The sequence below is a fragment of the Triturus cristatus genome, chromosome 1_2, assembly GCF_964204655.1.
Source record: "Triturus cristatus chromosome 1_2, aTriCri1.1, whole genome shotgun sequence".
In the NCBI taxonomy this organism is placed as follows: domain Eukaryota; kingdom Metazoa; phylum Chordata; class Amphibia; order Caudata; family Salamandridae; genus Triturus; species Triturus cristatus.
In genome coordinates this window covers 505,435,707-505,457,282 of record NC_140580.1, presented here as the reverse complement: position 1 = coordinate 505,457,282, position 21,576 = coordinate 505,435,707, and the positions used below count along the sequence as shown (strand labels likewise).

The following is a 21,576-nucleotide window of genomic DNA, read 5'->3' as shown; positions in this document are numbered from 1 at the left end:
GCACCATAGTTAGGAGCAGATCTTGGAGCCCTCATCTGTAATATTGCAGCCTTTTGAACTATCATTATTTGATACTGGTAAATCAGAGACTAAGCAAAAATGGCTCCCTTTTGTCTGTTATCAGGGTATCTGGGTCCTGTCTGCTACTGTTGAGCATCATAGTTATTTTCCAAGAACAGTGCAAATATATATAGAGTTAGCAAACCGGAAGATGCCTGTTGCAGCAGATTGTGCTGAATATCTAACTCATCCTTTAAATTACAATGGAGCCGTTATAGTCTCTGAATCTGGAACTTATGTAGATAGTCAACATCAACCAAATATTCTTGACCTTTCTAGCTGAGATTTTTCAAAAATAGATAAAGCAACAAAGACAGAAAGAAATTTAAGTAAGAGTTGTGATTAAAATTCTGCAGGTACAGTGACACAACAGCTTGAAAAACATAGTGAGCTAAAATGGAAGCTGCCCCCTGACACGTTAAAAAAAAGATCTCTAAAATCAAGCAAATGAGCAGTGGATCTGTTTTGTTAACTCATGATACTTTCATCACTATTACATTTATGACAGAACATTGTCTAGCACAAAGGCAACACCCAAAAAAGGCAAAATCTTTCATTTATCGCCTTGCGACTAATCCTGATGCAACCTGTTAATTAATGAGACAACAACAGGCTCTTGGAGGAATCTAAGTGCCAAAACAAACTAACATACCTTTCAACCCTTCAAAAAAGCTCCATTTCTGAACATGTTATTCTCAAGGCAACAGAGAGAGAAGGCAGTGCTTCAATCAGGTAAAACATGAACACCAAATGCAGAGCTCGTCCCTTGCTGATGTTTGTGTCACTTTACTCAGCAAAGCACATGTCCGTGAATACAACACAGATGCCACACTGTTCAATAATATGCTTTGATCTGGCAGCACTTTTTTGCCAAAAAAGAGAACCAAATTGTCAGATTCCTTAATGGGGTCATGGGGCAGATGGCATACTGGACTCCAACATTGGTGGTTGGAGTCCTTTGCCACTAGTGTCCTACTGTCTGTCCTGCTGTGGAGCTGCAGACCCATCCAAGAACAACCCTTTCCACACTTGATCAATAGGACAGTGAGGGGGAGCAGTCACAGGCTTCTCCGGGAGTAGGTCTCTGGGCGGAGCTCTCCAGACACAGTCTTTGTGCAAAGTGATGGCTCCCACAGCACATAGCATTGTCGCCTGATCCTGGATACAAGCAGGAGTACCCAAACATGGATACAATGAAGTGTGAGTTCTCTGCACCTGTATGTCATGAGCCTTTCTAATGAAGTGAACTGGGATAGACAGAAGGACAGACCCTGCCTAGAGCCTACCAAATGGCGGTACTCATAAAGAACTAATGAGCAGTCCAATGTTAACAAGAACTCCAAGACATTTAAAAATGTCTAACTTTGGGCATCCAAAATAGATCCCACCAGCACAGTACTCAGACTCACAACCCACAGAGACTTATTAACATGCATACATACATGCTAAACATGCAGTGCATGCGCACATTCACTTGACATGCACAAAGATTTGGGTTCCACATAACAGCGGCAGTTTACATCATGGGAGAGGTCAGTATATTACTCTCTCATTAACACAGAGAAAAAGATCTGGCCACGCTACATATTTGCAATTCATGGTTGCTGGACTTGGCCCTTTCTGCAGGGTCATCCCCAAAGTTTTGCCTTCGCTCCTCCTATTTTTGCTGAATATGTTTTTGTGGCCTTAGGATTCTGCACACTTTACCACTGTTAACCAGTGCTAAAGTGGTTGTGCTCTCTCCTCAAAACATCATAGATTGGCTTATACCCAACGGGCATATTTAATTTACTACCTGTGCCCAGGGCCTGTAAATGTAATGCTACTATTGGGCCTGTTGCACTTATTGTGCCACCCACCTAAGTAACCAAGCCCGGACTGGCTGTACCGGGCGTCGGGTGTTTCCTGTGAAGCTGGAAGGGTGGGGGCCCCTTTTGTTACTGGGGGGTAGTTTTGTAGCAGTGCAGCAGTTTTAAAAGTTCTGCACAGTTCCTTGTATATACAACAGTTTTTAGGCAACAATAAAAGTGCCGTTTTGTCTTGTGGAAGCTTTGACTCATAGCATAGAGTGTTAATAGGCCTACCACAAAAAATGTGTACTATGCAGATCACAGAACAGTATTTTATGTGCATAGCTCTCCCCTTGTAGTGGTCAGGCTCGCTCGCTGCGTTCGCTCGCTATGCACCGTATGGGGGCTGGGCTGACAAACTTTGACAAGACTGCTTTAGATTTCTAGTCCGACCCTGTAAGTAGCACTTTACACATGTCTCAGGCCTGCCATTGCAGCAAGTGTGTGCAGTTTTTAACTCCCATTTTGACCTGACAAAGTAACCCTTTGCTAGGTCCAAACCTTCCTTTTGAATATATATGTCACCCCAAGGGTAGGCTCTGGACAGCCCTGAGAGAAGGTTGCAATGTGTTTAAAAAGAAGGACTTGTTCTTTTAAGATTTACATGTCCTGGTAGTGAAAAATTCTTACATTTGATTTTCACTACTGCAAGGTCTACCTCTCCCATAGGATAACATTGGTGTTACCTCATTACATTCCATAAATGTCATTTCCAGATGGAAACAGGTGACCAGATCATGTGTGGTGTCTCTGGAATTGGAATATAAAACCCTGACTTATGGTGAAATCGGATTTTAAATTAAAATTTTGAAAATGGCACTGTTTGAAAGTTGCAAAACCAAAGTGGATGACGGACAGAGTGTTGAACATTGCAAGCACTCACCCCCAGTCAACTGATCTGGGTTTAATCCATCATCATTCTTTAGCTCACTCTGCCACCCCAGTTCAGACATGGCCATATGCAAATCAGTCTGACCCTGTGCCTCATGGGAACAGTCCAGCCCGAACTTCCAACCCATGTCCTCCCTGGACCGGAAACAAGCATCCTGGGACCAGTTTCTGGCTAATCAGCCGTCATCAGCCAGGCTAGCTTGAATCCAGTGGCAAAGTGAGCAAGGGACCCACGTCTGGGCATACCCTGCCAACTTACGGTGAACAAAGCAAAACCAAAGGGGATGACGGACGGAGTGTTGAACATTGCAAGCACTCACCCCCAGTCAACTGATCTGGGTTTAATCCATCATCATTCTTTAGCTCACTCCGCCACCCCAGTTCAGACATGGCCATATGCAAATCAGTCTGACCCTGTGCCTCATGGGAACAGTCCAGCCCGAACTGCCAAGCCATGTCCTCCCTGGACCGGAAACAAGCATCCTGGGACCGGTTTCTGGCTAATCAGCCGTCATCAGCCAGGCTAGATTGAATGTAGTGACAAAGTCAGCAAGGGACCCAGGTCTGGGTATACACTGCCAACTTAGGGCGAACAAAGCAAAACCCAAGTTGGCATTTTCTTGCCTAAGCCATTTGGTACTTGCAACTTGTCACTGGGTCACATGGCTGGGTGTAGTGGACAGTTGGCCTTGGTGTATTCCTCGTAAACCGTCACACACAATGGGGAGCTTAGGAGTGACTGGATAGGCCATCACTGGGAGGATAGCCCCACTTACACTTGGATAGGCTGTGTCCTGTCTTCACACAAAGAGCTGCATACCCCCTGTAATTAGTCTTGAGCCAGGGCCTAAAAGATCGGGCACCTGTGCACTTCAAAGCTGTGCCTCTAGAAGCTTCTCCCCACTTCCAAGGCACAACTTGGTATACATACTGGACCTCAGACACCAACTCTTTAATATACTTCTGGACCTGTGGATACTCTGCCAGAAGAAGAACTGCTGCGCTGCTAATAGGGCTCCCACTCTGCTGGACTGCTGCTCTGAAGGAACTGCTGCCCTTCTCTGCTGACCTCTTGCTTGGGTGAGAAGAGAACTAGACCTGCAATTTCACCCTTGAACTCATGACACCAAAGTGACTCCAAGGGCTATTCTGCTGGTATCCTGATCTAACCCTCAGGGACAATAAAGGCTCCCTAACATCTCGCATCCGTCCCTGGACACATATGCAGTGAGCTCCGGACCCCCAGAAGCTGTCCCTCAGGTCCTGGAACCTTGATGTAGGTCACGGGAGCTGTAGTCAAGCTTTTGGGCTCTGTGTGACTGCAAATGGGCCTGTTTGCACCGAGACTACACCGCTCACACCGCCAATCAATACAAAGCTCCGGCTGTCACTTCTTCGCTCTACATCATCGAACAATAGTGGGGGCCACCAATGTGAATCTTCTGCAATGCCGGCTCATGATGCTGGGCCTGCTCATCACGCTACCCCGACTACCTCCCTTGACACTCTTCCTGCTCTTCGCTGCCCTCTCCAATGCGCACAGGACTGTTGGCATGGATTTGAGAAGGTAAACTTCAGCAGGCCCAACCTGATGAGTGTAGCCGACCTGTGCTTCATCGCAGTCGGCTTGAAAGTGTGACTTTGACCCAGTCCAGCACGACCAAATAGCCGCAGTTGCACTTTGGGCTTTTTGAATCTATTTTACACTTTTGGTCTTGTTTTATTTAATAAGTTCTGCTCTGCTTTTCTAACCTGGTGTGGGATCCTTTTTGTGTGGTGTTTTTCACTTTATTACTGCTTGAAGTGTTGCACAAATACTTTACACATTGCGTCTAAGTTATGACTGACATGTCTGTGTTACACTACCAGTTAATTTAGTGTTGGCTCGTGCCTCACCCTGCCAAGGATTGTGGTTGGTGCTTGCCTGGGGCTCACACCGCAGTCAACAACAACCCATGTCCTCACAACAGTTCACTGCCGCCACCACCACTTCCTGTGATATGCCTGATGCTGTCACAGTAGTCCACTGCCTAGTATGAGGGCATTCTAGGTGTGCCCCTTCTGATCACAGAGTGGGTTTTGGACCTTGCATTGTAAGGGACAGGGCTAGACCTCTGCATACACACTAGATTAGCATGACACCATGGACCAAATAAAGGCAGCATACCCATTTTACATGCTGCCAGGCACACATGGCAGTTGTACTGTGGAGGAAAATTGCTGTTCAACTCACATCATCAGTGTAGTCAATAATTGAAGAATATATACATTTCATTGATTTTCTACCAAGTACAAGTGACAACCATGCTCTGTTTACATGTTGACTGGTGACCCTTGTGGCACAAAATGACATGGCCCTACTGGAATGAATGCCTTGCAAAGACAAGTAACAGCACACATGAACAAATGTTATCCTGCACAATAGTGAATCTTTTAATGGTTAAAGAAATAGAGTATGACCTTGTGCTATGCAGGACTGGCAAGGAGGACTTGATCCACCTACTCTGCATTTGGCATTCCCTAATGAAGAACTGGAGGGACCTTTTACGAAAGCCTTTAACTTGCGTAACATTCATACCTGGAGGGGTGCATTTATTGCTTGTTTCAATCCGTCGGACACAGTTTTAAGCTGTTGGTATACAGAATTCCTGGTGAGTGCAGAGAAACTGCTAAGTCTGCTACATGACCAATGAGTATGCTAAGTCGAAAAATATTTCCCTTTGCATTTTTAGCATGTACTTTGAGCTAAGGTGTACATTTTAACTGATACGGAAAGTTGGATCACTGAGATTAATTATTTAACTATATACCCTCAATTGCGATTCTGTTACTAACGTACCAAAGCTAATCTGTAAATGCAATGATTTTCATTAATTATGCATAATAAAAAGAATATGAATCTAATCATGAAAATAAATACCATGAGGGAATTGGGTGCTACTTGTTCAGGCACATCTTGTTATCATTTGACTCATGGCTAAGAGGTCACTAGCCAGTCTTGTTTTACTTAATGCACATGTCGAGGACAAAATAATATACTGGCCTGAACAACTCATCTGCCATGGAAGGGAGGATACTCTCTTGAAAATTGGATCAGTAATTAAGAATACTATAAGGATATGTTTACCTCAAACATGTCGCCCAAGGGAATAGAGGTAGTTCTCTTACATGGATTGACATGTAGTTATTTACTGTGCAAAACCAGCACAAAAACTAGGCATCTTTTTCCCTACAACCTGTAATTCATACTTGGATGCACGCATAAATAGTAGCATAGAAACTGACACTGCAAGAACCATTTCCTGATGAAAACCCAACACAAACTAACAAAGAGGTCAAAACTCATATACCCTATGGAACTGCCCCTCGCTGTTTCACTCAGATAAGACCTGAAGGCAGCATCCTGTCCTATCTGCCTCCTTTAGGAATTGCTGAGACACCAGTTTTGCTTACGGTGCACTGCCAGCACACTTTAATGAATGACCTTTTCTTAAAAGTAGTAGTTGGTGTAATAGTTCCAGTACTTTTAAATATAGAGGACACAACAATGTGAGTGAAATAGAAACATGCATATGCTTCTTTGCTCAAATCTAATAATTGTGTTTACAACCCTCCGTTGCGTGGCTGAAAACTGTTTTAAAAAGCCTGAATCCATCTTCAAGCTGCCTCGTGCCATTCTATTACATGGTTTCTGAGGGGGTCAGTTTTATCGTAGAAAGGAACTGACCATAAGAAAATTAACCTTGTCTCAGTGCTTTTGAGAAAAGGGGCTATCCAACTAATTTTCAGTACTATATTTTCCCCATGTAAAACCTGGATTGATTTGCAGGGGGAAAACCACGAGCTCATGTGCAGTTTGCACGCTACTCCAACACACTGCATGTGCCAGATTCACCCCATGAATTGAAATGAGTCCTTTAGAATTGGATTCCGCAGTTCAGATTTCATGCTCACCAATACTTGGCCTCCCTGTAGTCTTCCAAGTAACATAGGTATTAAATAGTAATATTTTCGATTGCTGTCTTTTGAGAAGTAAGAATTTGAAGTCATTTAAAACATTCACAAACACAAGGAGATGATGGACGGAGTGCTGAAACTTTTCAGACACTTACCCCCAGTCACAGATCTGGGTTGAATCCATCATCATTCTTTAGCTCACTCTGCCACCCCAGTTCAGACACAGCTATATGGAAATCAGTCTGACCCTCTGCCTCATGGGAACAGCCCAGACCGAACTGCCAAGCCATGTCTTCTCTGGACCAGAAACAAGCATCCTGGGACCGGTTTTGGGCTAACAGCCCTCTTCAGCCAGGCTAGTTTGAATCCAGTGGCAAAGTGAGCAAGGGACCCACGCTTGTTTCCGGTCATCCTGGGACCGGTTTTGGGCTAACAGCCCTCTTCAGCCAGGCTAGCTTGAATCCAGTGGCAAAGTGAGCAAGGGACCCACGCTTGTTTCCGGTCCAGGGAAGACATGGCTTGGCAGTTCGGTCTGGACTGTTCCCATGAGGCACAGGGTTAAGACTGATTTCATATAGCTGATTCTGAAGTGGGGTGGCAAAGCGAGCTAAAGAATGATGATGGATTCAACCTAGATCTGTGACTGGGGGTGAGTGAGTGAAAAGTTTCAGCACTCCCTCCATCATCTCCTTGTGTTTGATTTAAAAACATTCACCATAAAAATGACAACTGAGGAGGAATCTTGGTCACTAGCGACTTGGTTATACGCAAATTTGTATAAACTGGTGTGACAAACCTCTGAGCCATCTCTTCCTGATTATGCAATGTGCGAGCAAGACGAATGCATAGCAATGTGAAATACCAAAGGTATAAAACAGTGTATTTCCAAAGATATAAAATGGAAAGAGCAAGTAAGAGAGCAGCTTGAACTGTAGGGAACACGACAGTACTGGAGTGGGGTGGCAAGGAGATAGTGACAGTGATAAATGTTGGCAGAAATGCAACAAATGAGGATGAAGACTGAATGGAAATTGCTGTGCTTCACCCAACAAACACCATTGACAGCGCTATCAGTCAATTGAGGCAGGTGAAAAATTAGGCAGGGCAAACTATACATGAAGAGAACCTAGAATAGTAAGTAAAGGGAGAGAAAAGGACACAAACTCTTCAAGCGAAAGCTATGTTTTACCAAATGCCTCTCTAAATTGTCGAACTAGAGAGTAAAGAACCTGCGAAAAAAGAAACAAATGTACATTCAAATATAAAAAAGGCGGAAATTCATAAGAATGGGTGCAGTAGAACACACTGGACCTCATTTGCCCAGAAAAGTGAAATGGGGAAAAAAGGGCTGCATTTACAAAATGTTATAAATTCCCATTTTCAGAACAACAAACCCATTTCACAAATGTGCACTGATGCTTAGTATTATTTCATGCAAAATTTGCACTTTTGTGCACGTAGAAAGTGCCTAAGGCACATTACTCAAAAATACATAGGCATCCTCTTAAATATGTATCTTCTTACCCTGAAAATCCTTTACTCTAACTCTTAATAACCTGCTAGTATAAACCATTTGATGATTGACTGATGCAATGCATGGGACGGAATTCTGTACCTATTACAGTTTCTGTATTATCATTGCAAAAGAATATTCTAGTTTTATTAGTATTATTAATCAGCATGATTATGTTTGTTATCATCAGAATAGTGTATCGTTTTTGGTCTCAGGCTGTACTCAAAAAGAATATAATCATTATATTCAACTTTAATAGTCAGTATAATTGTGATTTATGTCTATTTGCTCCTGTTTTAGCACTAGCTCCTGTCTTGAGCTATGCACAAATTGTGTTTACTGATATTCTAGATGGTGTCACATGCCCATGCAAAACTCTACCCACTATATAGCAAAATTTGCAAAGTAAGTACAAATTATGCTATCGCTCCTTAGTCCAAAAATGTATCCAGGATATATAAATTGGGGGCAAAATCACAGAAAGCAGCCAGTTCACACTCAATTTTCTACATCACAAGAAGAATCAGAAAGAGGCATTCGGAAAATGTTTGTTGAGGGACAAGGTTCCAGACTAGAGGTGAGTGTACACAGCAGAAGGCCAAAGGCCTATAGCCGACCTCTGTCAGATTAGAGCTAGGGGTGTAGAAATGCTGTACTTTTCCTATACCTCAGTATTTTGAAATTAGGGAAGAGGAAAGGCAACTATGAAGATGTGGAGAGGATGGGTAATTCAATTATTTCATATTGGACCATCAAACCTTGTAGCACCATCATGCTGCTCTGGAAGAATGATCCATGGTGACACAGCAAGATGGGTGAGGGATGAAAGCATCCCTGGTCCAACACACAAGCCACAATCTAAGAAGTCGTCCTACTGTTACAAACTGATCACCAGATACAGCATACGACAAATCAAAGCAACTTATAACTGAACTACTGCAGCCTTTGAGCATCCCAAAAAAGCATATCAATAGACTACAATAACTACAATGCTAGTCAGCCAAGGACTCTAGAACAATGGTCCAGGATCCTGTCAAAATTCACAAATAAAAAGTAGATCTTCCACCAGACATTGTCTATGTTTTTCTTACAATACAAAATTAGGTGCACTCTCAAAATGGACAAAAACAAAAGACAATAATATTAGAGTAACTGCATCAAGACCTTAGGCCAACAGGCGAATCCTGCAACACTCCTTATACATTATGTTGTTGTTTTTTCTTTTTTCGTTCATCCATTCCATATGTTTCATAAAGCCCATCCATTTATATGATGTCAGCAGTGCAATATTCTTAGCATCATAATTATTTGACAAGTGTTCATCTGTAAGCTGTGCTAGGTCCAAACAATCAAACATGCATTATGCCATTTTATACAGTGATCTTACTCATTACTTAATCATGTATCCACTTTCTTAGAGCCCTTCCAATTTCTGGCTCATTGGGCTTGATTTATAACATGTTTCACTAGTATTCCCTTTACCTTTCCATGACCAAGATGTCAATCCCCATCTTTCGTCATGGAGACTTAGTTTTTAATGGATCAGATGGTGAGCGGATCTTCTCAGACCATTCTATAAGTACTTTAAAAAGTTTATCATCCCATCTCACTTTCTTCATTTGGGTTTCCTCTGCCGCAGCCCTATCCATCAATATTCAGTATCTGTCTATGTCTCAATAGGAGGGGTTCTAGTGCTTAACCAATATATGGCAACCCTTTTCTTGTCCAATATTGTTCCCAATATGTAAAGTTTCCTATCCACTTTTTTACATTATTCCCAGCAATCACTGCTCCATTTTAGGTAGTCGTGTGCTTCCTATGCAGTCTCCAAGCCTGTGAGTAAACTACTCCCACAGGCTGTGCATTACTGGGCATTCTCAGGTGATGTGTAAAAAACCAGCCGGTGCATCTCGAAGACCTTCCTGAGTAAATGGTGCTCAGCTTGACTGCAGTCAAGTAAGTCACATGAAAATAATTATATTAAATTTAAGTTTTCATTATTTTCTACGGTCTTTATGTTCTGACATGGTATGACCCATTATTTATCAGTAAGATCCTCATCTAAGTGTGTCTGTCATTTTCCCCTCACCCGCAATTTCTCCAGAGGTCTATCTGCCCTCGATACTCTAAAAAGATTAGACACCAGTTTTCCACATCTTCATCATTTGTGTGGGTGCCTCCGGGAATGTGGTCCAAATGTCTCCAGCAGTACGAGCTATGCAGCCATACTGTAAAAACTGACCTCCATCTACACCAAAACTCTCTCGCGCACCTTCAAGTGTCACAAACCTGTTCCCAGGGTACAGATCAGCTACTCTTAAATTGCCCCCCCTGTTTGCAGCTCTCCACTGCCATTGCATGGAAAATGTGACTATAAGGATGAACACTCCATATTGTCATGTCCAACAGGAAAGGCAGGCATTTCAGGACCGTCTTAGCCGCTCTATCTCAGACCACATAAATCTGACTGATTATATAAGACAATTGACTTTGGCTCCGCAACCTCTCATTATCAGTTCGCCAGAACCTCACCACCGTATGGTCTCTCATTCAATAGTTTGCTTAGTATTTTGGCATCAGCAGTGAACATTGATCTGGTCGGTACATTGATAGTTCCTCTAGGCCCCTGTAAAGGATCCTGTAAAAGTTGTCCCCACACCCAGCAGCGGTCCGTGGAGGGAGTTCCGTGGGGCGGAAAGGCGGGGCGGGGGTACTAAACACCGGAATATGGATAATTGGAGGTAAGTAAACAATTAAATAAATAAAAACGAATTTCGTAGCGCGCTGCACCGCATTTTGTGATGCAGGGCGCGCTACGAAATTCGTTTTATTTATTTAATTGTTTACTTACCTCCAATTATCCATGTTCCGGTGTTTAGTACCCCCCGCCCTGCCTTTCCGCCCCACGGAACTCCCTCCACGGACCGCTGCTGCCCACACCCTATAAAGTCCTGCCCAGGAACCTCAGATTGTACATTTCAGTTTTCAGTATGAGAATCCCTTTATGTATGTTTCTCTAAGCCCATATCCAATATTTAAGCTGCATTTGATTTCAGACATGTGCAAATCAGTCTGTGTCCTGCTCCACAGGTTAGCCAAGCTCGAACTCCAGGTGTACCCCCCTCCCCCCCCCCATTCCTCCAAACAGGACCACAAACAATCCCTGACAGGTCTCAGCCTACTTAGGTCGCATCAGTGATGTATAGCTCGAATCCTGAGGCACAGTGAGCATGAACCCCCCTCCCCCGCCCCCCCTCATCAGGTCATACCTGTCGCTGTTAGTGTGGCTGGGACTAACTCAAGCATTTCGTCCATCGCTTCGTTGTTTTGAAATGTCCAGAAAGGTTTGCACCTCTTCCACCCATGATAGAAGTGTGTTTTCCAGAAGTGTGCCATTGGCAATGGTCTTCTGTAACATCCTCTGCCATGAATCGTGCTACTGAACTTTAAAGTCAGCAGTGGTGCAAACACTTTGCTGGTGGTTGTTTTGCAAGCAATTTGTCATTTATTTGCTAACTGTTCTTTGCCACTAAGCACCCATTTGTGTTTTCATTCTCACAGACAGAAATCCTCATAACGTTCCCTTTCTAGGCACGCTGCCATGTTGACTTTCTGCACTGTGTGTCAGCGGTTATTATTTTTGTATTATGGCTCTTACCTTCCTAGATAATACTGTATCGCTCAACCTCGCTCACTCCCGCCACAGGTGTGACGCTTGCTCTGTCACATTGCATTCTCCTTGAATCCGCTTACACTATAGTCCTGCTCCAAACTCTACATAAACTATTCAATTGAATTGATAATCCACCCCAGGTCAGATGTACAAATGGGCTCTCTTGCGGTGCTGCTCTGTCATTGGACGGCAGCAAGATCAGTCCATACATAACTATGAGCCTGGTGTGCTAAGGAGCCGTAGGGCTGAAGGGAGTATGCAATGAGGTGCACGCTGGCCACATAAAAGATGCTTGTGTGGACTTTTTATCCGTATGCCTCATTGGGCGCCGATGCAAGTGGCCTCCAAGTGGTACAAATGTGCACCAGAAGTCTTTCATGCACAGCCAGTCGGACCCCTGTCCCACAAAGCAAGAGATCTGCCAAGGCCACCATGAATGGCAGATTTGGAAACAGACACTGAGGGAGGGCAGCTGAGGATGACTTACATTCTCCCCATTGCAAGCAGTTTTTCCCTAGGTAGTGCAAGTAATCCACTATAGTCCGCGTCATCTCATGAGTGGTTAGCGTCTGCCCTGTGCATGTGGTAACCGTTCATGCTTTGTGACCACATGCAAGGCTTAAAGTACTAAGTGCTATTCGCAAATGTGAATTGTAGTTTCCATTTCAAATATTGCAAATGAGGATTTTGCATTCAAAAAGATGAGTTCTGCCCAGTGCTAGATCTGGAATTATGATTCGTAAGTCTGGTCACCCGTTTACAAAACGTCCTTTGTCTTCGTAGTAAGGCTCAGTTTTTTTTTAAATACGTGTCTGCTCGAATACTTATGGCAATAGCCTCTTCCAACCTGCACTGTATCTCAGTGTACACCTTACTCCAGCTGAGTATTATATGGCATGGCACTGTGCATGGCATAGGACCTGGCTGTTTCCAGAACTCCAGTATCCTTCAGGAATTAGGGAATTATGTTCTATGCCTGAGGTGACGGTGCTCCTTGTGTGTCTGTGATGCTTTAGTCTAATACTGTATAGTATGATTGAATAATGCACACAGAACCCTGACCTCCCTAGTCCAATCTATATTGACATCCCTGAATTTTGATTTCCATGAACTATGCAAGACATAATTCCTTCACGCAGCTTTCCCTCGAGCATGGTTATTGCTGTACTACCAGCCTCCTGTTTGTTAATTGTTTTCTTTTTAATTAATATGCGGTGAAATGTTCCAATTTCCACAGAAGACGATGAACAATAAGTTGATGCTGTGATCAAGTAGTGTCTTCTGGCTCTAAATCTTCCAGTATTAATAACAGCTGGAGTTTGGTCTTAATTTAAAAATGAGTTGGTGGTTGTAATTTTGTGTGAGAGTGGCAAGGCCACTTCACTGTCTGAAGTGTAATGAAATGTGTGTTTTTCAGCTCGGATAAAGAACGTCATGATTTCGGGCTTATGTGTATCTGAGAATGGATATTTATTTGTCTTGTGGCGCAATTGAAGATGATATTTCTAAATTAATTCTGCGATATGATTTGCAACTAGTTGTTAGTGAGGTATCAGACGTTCTATAATGAATGGAAAGTTTGTTGCAAATAAAAAATCAAATAAGACAATGACAGGAATACTGTAAACAAAAACCGTCTAATTTTGTAAATCCCTAAAGCCAGAAGATGCGAAACATCAAAACAAACCAGCTCCTGCCCAGCTCCCAGATGATGGGACATGAATTCAGATCACGTTCAGAAGGGATCTAAATATCATTTCTACACACTATACCTTGTTGAGTACTTGTATACCTTTCGTTCTTTCTTACTTAATTTCTTAACTTAAAAGTGTTCCATTTTCTATGCAACTGGGTTCACGCTCCAAAAAAAGAGAAAATAATAATAAACAAATTCCAATTGTGAGGCAGTTTCAGTCTATAGGTCATCGACAGCCACTGTACAATGTGTCAAGGTCAAATAATTGGCCGTGAAACTGATTATTTCTAATTCTTTTTTATGTCCGAAACAGGTCCATGACGGCTGCAAAGCACCGAGGCTGGTAACACAACTCCACTTCACCAGCTGGCCTGATTTCGGTGTGCCTTTCACACCTATTGGTATGCTGAAGTTCCTTAAAAAAGTCAAAACAACAAATCCTGCCCACGCTGGACCCGTCATTATTCACTGTAGGTATGTACTCTCCGGTTCCTCCTAGTATTCACCTATTACAGGTCGAGACAATGGCACTGTCAATCATTCTGAGGTCAGGGTCACGCGCTAACCCTTGTTGACCCTAGAGAGGCGGTGCCAGCAGGTATCTTTCACACTTCAGGATGAATTAGTTTCTACCTAACCACATGTCGAAAAGGAGAAGACTTGCCTATGCCTGGGAAATAAGTGCAATTGTGCCACGTCATAAAATATTCTTGACTGGCACAATTACATGTCATTTTGGTGTGTATGTTCTTGGTATAAACACCTTTTACAACTCTTGTACTATAGACGAGTTGCAGGTGTGCTAATCTGTAAAAAGCATACGTCTGCTTCCTTTGTAGTGGAAGTCGCGTTGTGTTGTGTTCTGTGCTGTTTTTTTGTTTTGCTGTAGTATTACATTGCGTTTTTGTTATACTCTGGTTGTTGTGTTGCATTCTTTTTTGACTGTCCTGTTGTGCCCTGGTATATTTCTTTTGTTTTGCTGCTTTGTGTTATGTTATTAAGTTGTTTTCTCGGTTTTCTCTTGTGCTCTGCAATTAGTTTAGAGTTGTCAACAAATTCCAGCAAAAAGGAGTTCTTTCCTTTACACATCTAGTGAGAAGCAGTCATTTGCCTCTGTCTAAGGTGGTAAAATATGAATGTTTCAGCTCATTAAGTATTTAAGAGAACAGCTCCAAACTGTGACAGAGGTTTGTCTTAAAGCCCTAGGTGTTCCGCAGTGAGGGAGGAAAGGTAGAATGAGGCACTTTCCACAGCATAATTACTGTTTTCACTTTCAAAGAAAGAATACTTTTGTGTTTACTTCATCCTAAATTAGGAGGAAATACACAGTGACTGGATTAAAATTACTTTTGTGTATTTCCATCAGATATAGAGTTCCAAGCAAATAAATGAAAGAGTATTATTTTTTGCTTATAACTACTACATTAGTTTTGACACAAAAATGAAGTATTATTGCACTACAGTTATTTGTTTCAAAACAAAATTCAAGCAATGCGACAACTGGCAATGTGTGTGGTTACTGCACATTTCAGAATTTGCATGCAGTTCTAAATTTCCACCATGGTGTCCTTCAAAAAGCTGTCATTCGTGGCGAAGATTTGTAGTTACCACTGAAATACTATATATTTCACTGCTGTTGAGGACCTGCAATTATTAACTCCTTGTCCTTCTTCCTCATACTACTCCTTACCTGTTGAGTTGTGCCTTGCCTTTCAGAGAGGAATTTCCAATCCTATACTGGTCTCTTTTTAGGTCTCGGCTGCGAAGGCTGCGCTTGCGCAGTCTAGCTCCGAGATTTAATGACTTGGAGAAGAGGGGCTTGAACCCGCCCCTCTTCTCCCCTGTTCTCCATTGGCTGGCCTCTTGAATGCTGGCCAGCCATTGGAGAAGAGGTCAGTCATTCCGATTAGGCCCCGTCCTTTTCGGATCGGGGGGCGTGTTTTTTGCAAGAAGTCTCATTCTCTCCTCCAGCCAATGGCTGGAGGAGAGAAAAGACAAACACGCCCCCGAATCCGAAAATGCCGCTGCCTTTCTCCGAGGCATTTCTGCTCAGCCTCAGAGAAAGGCAGTGGTGTGCCTTTTGCTCTGCCTTGTTGTTCCTCTGGGAAGGCTTTAGTTTTCACCTGGTCCGGAGAGAGGCTGGCTGTGCCGCCCAGACAGAGGCCCATTGACGAGTGTGACACAAAGGCAACCGGAAACATTTTCAAGCGCGGCTTTTGTGCGAAAGAAAAGGCCTGGCCACGCAGAACCGATCAGCATTTTAATCATTTTAATTCCCAGTCTCCGAGTCACGAAGCTCTGCGGAAGTCGGGCAGCAAGCGAAGGCTGTGTCTGTGGGGGCGATGGCTGAATGGCTGTCTTGCTGTGTTGTTTTGGGACCTGCCTGGGGATACAATGTTGCTTTTAACGCCCTCACCATCTGCCAACAAACTTTCTGCCTCTTTCGCGAAAAATAGCGTTTAAAGAGAGGCTGGCCGTGCCGCCCAGACAGAGGCCCATTGACGAGTGCGACACAAAGGCAACCGCGGTCGCTATAGACTTTTGACCGCTAGAGAAACATTTTCAAGCGAGGCTTTTGTGTTTAACTGCAATCGACCTTTAAATTAGTGCTTGCTATATATTGCATTTTCCCCCCATGTTAGTGCTGAGTCTAAACAGCAGCCCAGTGCTGATGCTGCTGCTTAGGAATTCGCATGTAATGGTCCCTGCCCTAGACCATGCTTGTCTGTGCAACACGCGATTAAGCAGCATGTTCACCTTCCCCGGAGCGCTGTCCTGCACCAGTGAGGCCAGATATGACTAAACCCCCTCGCGCCAGTGCCAGACACCCAAGGTCACTTAGACTGATGGAGGAGTGAGTGAGTGTGGGTCGGGGAGAGGGATTAGCGCCGCTGCTGAACAGGAAATGTCGGGCTAAATTGCAACACATATAAAAGAAATAATCTTTGTGAAGTAAAAGTCAATGGAAAGTTCCCGCGGAGCATGATGTGAATTTGTAGCCATTGTGTGTACTGCTTGAACCGCATTAGCTGGTCCTGTATGTCTGAGCTCGTGGCCGCAGATAACCCGTCTCCATAGCAAGGCTTGTTTTCAAGCTGCGCAGGTGAAGAGGACAGACTGAATGATTGCGATCGATTCCTCCTTCCACCTTTCTGCCGCACCTTACAACCCACTTTCCTCCTCCTGCCTCTCCCCCTTCCTTTGCCTCTCCTCCCCCCCCCCCTGCCGCGCCCCCATAACCCCCCCTCCCCTAACAGGTTACCTCATCGTCTCTCCTGTAGTGCTGGCCCGTTAAGCGCTATACAAACAACCCATGTGACATGATAGCAACTAGTGGGAAACCAGGCGCGTATTTGAAATACCGTATTGTACGGTATTTGTGAAGGATACTTCCAGGGCCAGAGGTGATCTGATAGTCTACGAAAACACGAGTCGCCGAGGCTAGTAGGTTAAGAAATTGAAGCGCCATAAGACAACGATTAGTCGATGATTATTACAATATTTCATGCTTTAAAGGGTTAACATGTTAGCAGTAAGTCTCTTTTTGGTGGGACTTGCTAAGAGTGATGTTTTCACACGGCTGTGGAATGGAGTAACACATAAAAAAAAATGCGATTTTTCTAAATAATAAGTGTAATTATTTGGGAAGAATTCTTAGTGACGCAGTTTCCTCGCCTCTTGCTGACGAGCTTCATCGGTTAATACTTCCTATTTTAGCATGCACTGAGTCGCCTCTGTACAGAGTCAGCCGTGGCACAGTATCTCTCCTAGCACAGTTGGGTCTACACGAAGTTATTCTTTTGTGAAACCCCTGTCATTCTTGTGAGTATTAAAAAGGACTCCATGCCGCTTGCAAAGTTTTCAGCATGTGCTTTTCCGGCTTAAAAGTTGGGCCCGGATTTACTAAGATTCTGCACCATGGTTGCAAAAGATGTCACAGGAAGTGAATGTGGAATGGTTTGTGTGCATTCCCAAGTAGTAATAAAACAAACCTGCACACAGTTGTACTTAAACAAGGGAACGATATTCATTGGGCAAGAGGGCACAGCACAGACCATGACAACTTGTAGTGTGAAAAAGGCTACTTAATGAAGCAGGTGCACATCACAAATATTTCTACAACCCTAGGCAAATCGTCTTGCACAACTATTGTTCTCACTATATGTCAGTATTCACCTACCGGTTGCCCCCCCCGACCTTATTTGTTCCTCGACAATTTCCCCCCAGCTCAACTGCCTCTCAGTATATCTATGCTCTACACATCCTGAACTGATTTTACTTCATATTGTATTGTAATTGCATTTATATAGCGATTACTACCCCTGAAGAGGCGTCAAAGCGCATTTTCGGCGAGTAGCACGCTACTCTGGAACCCATTAAGCATTAGCGGTGAATTAATATAGTGAAATATGAAAGTAATGTGAGTGGTGGATATTAGTCAGTTATTTGGAGTGCGTAGGATGTCACTGTAAACCTTTAACTTCTTGCTACCTGCAAGTGCCAAATTACTCCCACCCTTCCCTTTAAACTGCTTCGCCCACTCCCAACAAGCTAAACAAGCATTTACAATGCAACGGTCTCGGCATTGTTAAAGTTAGAGCTATTGGCATTGCTCATGACAATGCCGTTTCTTTAAATGTTTTAAAAACAAAATCATAAACAAAAATAATGTCATGAGCAATGCCAATAGCTCTAACTTTACCAATGCCGAGACCATTGCATTGTAAATGCTTGTTTACTTATTGTAGGAGGCTATTAAAGTTATAGTAGCATCCGCTATGTAAATGGAAAGCTGACGGGTTAACTGGGAATCCTTATGGGATAAAATCTGGAATTTTTGATCGACTGCTGTTAACTCCCCAAATGAAAATGTCCGTAAATATAGTGGGATGGACAGTTTGATGCAAAATGAAAAAAGACAATACTTGAAAAAATGACATACTCTGATGAAGATGAATTCAGCACCAGAACATATAAGAGCATTAAAATATGAGTACAAACAAGCATTAATCTAAAATAAAATGAAAAGATGGTTAGATAATTGGTTAGCCCTTCAAAATTAATAAAAATGGGCAATAACAATAAATTCTGGTCCTTAATACCGACAGGCCTACAGCGACATGATCTTAGGGCAGAGTACCATATGTCATGCGGTAAATGGAAAGATTTTATAGAATCGTAATACAAGAAAAGACCAGCTCCTACAAAGGATTTTTCCAGTGATAGGAAATTTGAGCCCTATACTAGTACATCAAAAACGGTAGAGCACCTAATATGAAACAGGCGAGATTCCTGGGCTGCAGCTGCAAATGGCATATCAATCGCCGTCATCAAATCAGTCTCAAAGAATGGAGTAATTATTTATCACTATTGTTTAATCAGAGCATATTCTCTGGTCAACTGTGACCCTCATGGAAGAGTTCCTGTAAGAAATGGTGTTGTTGGTTGACTATGGTGTGAGCTTTGGTCAAGCAACAACCACAATCCTTGTCAGGGTGAGGTACAAGCCAACCCTAAATTAACCTGTGCTCAACACTCAGGTAGCTTCACACAGAGCAGTCAGTCTTAACGTAGAGGCAATGTGTAAAGTATTTTTGCAACACTTCAAACAGAATTAATTTGAAAAACACCTCACCAAAAGGATCCCATGCCACGTTAGAAACATAGAGTTAACTTTAATTAATATAACAAGACCAAAAGGACAAAAATACAATCATTAGAACCAGAGATATGCAATTTTAAGGATTTTGGTGAAAATAGTGCCAAACAGAACAAAGCGGTTATTGTGGACATCTGGTCGTGCCAGACTGGGAAAAAGTCACAAGTTCAGGCAGAGCGCAATGGAGTGCGGGCCGGCTACTGGAACCTAGTTAGGCTCGCTGAACACAGTATCTTCAATGCTGGTTTGCAGAGCTTTGTGAGGATCTGCTTCAAAGATGCATTGTGCAGTGGAAACGAGGTGTGGGTTGTAAGGTGCAGCGAGGCTGCAATACAAGGTCCTACATCGGCGTTAAAGATCCCATTGACAAGGGCCTTTTATGCGAAGTCTGGCGTTGAGGGTGTGATGCACATTCGGGTTGATGCTTTGGTTCCAAAGAGCTGTAGGGATGCGATGCGGTTTCAAGTGCCGTCCTGGAGGTTGCCGTCAATGAGAGATGCGAGAGCTGGCACTGAGGATGCGTCATTCAGCGGCAGTGCCGAAGAAGCTGCTGAGGCAATGCTGATCTTTGCAAGCGTTCCGACCCGCACAGCAGTGACAATGTGTCGGTTCTGCTTAAGGTTCTGCGGTGCAACAAAGGAGATGCGTCAGTTCCACTGGATCCACAGAGGCTGGCAGAGAACTTTAGGCCTACCTCTAATGGTCCAGGACTGGGGTGACTCTTGGCATAGTAGACTCACAGATGGCAGAGTCTAGGTGCAGGTGCAAAGTTGTTGGATGCCTGTTGTGTCCCTGAGGCTTCATATTTGAAGGCAAGTCAATAGCCAATGGAGTCACTCTGGGGTTCTGAGTCCAAGAAATACAGGTCCAGTCCTTCTCACCCAGGCAAGTGAGCAGCAGGTCAGCACAGCAGGACAGCATTCATTCAGGGCAGCAGTCCAGCAGACTGCCAGTCCTTTCAGCAGCACAGCAGTCTTTTTTCCTAGCAGTGTATAAACAGGTCCAGAAGTCTACTGAAGAGTTGGTATATGAGGTCCAGTATTTAAACCCAGTTGTGCCTTTGAAGTGGGGAAAATCTTCTTGAAGTGCACTGATGCCCTGCCTTCCCGGCACTGGCTCCAGACTAACTACAGGGGCTATGCAGCCCTTTGTGTGGAAGCAGGACGCAGCTCAGTCAAGTGTAAGTGAGGCTGGGACCAGCTCCTCTCACCTATCCTGCCAGTGATGGTCCGTCCAGGCCTACATAAGCTCTCTATTGTGTGTGGCTGTCTAGAAGGAATACACAAAGCGCAACTGTCAACTACACCCAGTCATGTGACTCAGAGACAGGTTGCAAGCACCAAATGGCTAAGGCAGGAAATGCCAACTTTCTAAAAGTGTCTATACTAAGGGGTTAGGCCTATGTTTTGACAGTAAGGCTAGGCCACTCTATATTTCTAGAAATTAAATTTGCCTTCCCAGACATTAATTAAGAAAACATTTTGATTGCTATGGGCATGAACCTTAATTAGCGTGGCCACAGATTTACTTTCTGCCATTTTTCACACATTTATGTCAATTACATTAAAATTCAACAAGTCACAAACTTTGGAACCTCAAAACCAATTGTGAAACTCAGGTAACTAAGAAGAGCTTCCCTTCGATTTTAGGGATAGACTCTTTCATGGCTGGTTTGGCATCTCAGTCACAATATTTTCTGATGATGTCTCCTTCCGACGCTGTTGATAAGAAGGTACGGTCGGAGGCTTTACGACCGACATCGTAATCAGCCCTAAAGTATTACTTACTTGGATATGCAGTTGTAGAGCTGTATATTTTCTTCTATAAATGTTTGTAGCGAGAATCCAGCAGAGTTTCCTCCTCTTGAAGTGTTTGTCTCTTCTGGAGTAATTATTTGCTTTCATTAGTGTGCCTTTTATATTGTTTGTTTAATTGGTTGAGTTGTTTGATTGGTTAAAGTTGTTTATAATGTTGGTTTATTCGTTGGTTTAATACAATTTGATTTTTTTTTATCAGTTAAATGTTTGTTTGGTAAATGCAATTTATGTTTTCTTTTAGTAGTATTATATATATATATATATATATATATAATTGTATTTATTTAAATATGAATTTTTGTTTTGATATAATATTTTATATTGTTATTTGTACTTACATCGTTTTTGGTAATAATATTTTAGGTATATTTAGTGTATTTTATAGGTGTACTATTTTTATGGGGTTAATGTTAAAATGTTGAGTGATGTAATATATTTTAATTGAATTATAGATGCTTTT

General features: G+C 43.1%; 1 protein-coding gene across 3 annotated transcripts in view; it reads left to right on the top strand.

Annotated features, from left to right (window-relative positions):
* The window catches only part of PTPRE (protein tyrosine phosphatase receptor type E), an 895,414-nt gene that overhangs the window by 735,798 nt on the left and 138,040 nt on the right, over positions 1 to 21,576 (top strand). For all 3 annotated transcript variants that reach the window (XM_085606227.1, XM_085606229.1, XM_085606228.1), the window contains one exon: positions 13,954 to 14,114. In XM_085606227.1, coding sequence (XP_085462353.1) covers positions 13,954 to 14,114 — 161 coding nt within the window. The remainder of the gene's footprint in view (positions 1 to 13,953; positions 14,115 to 21,576) is intronic.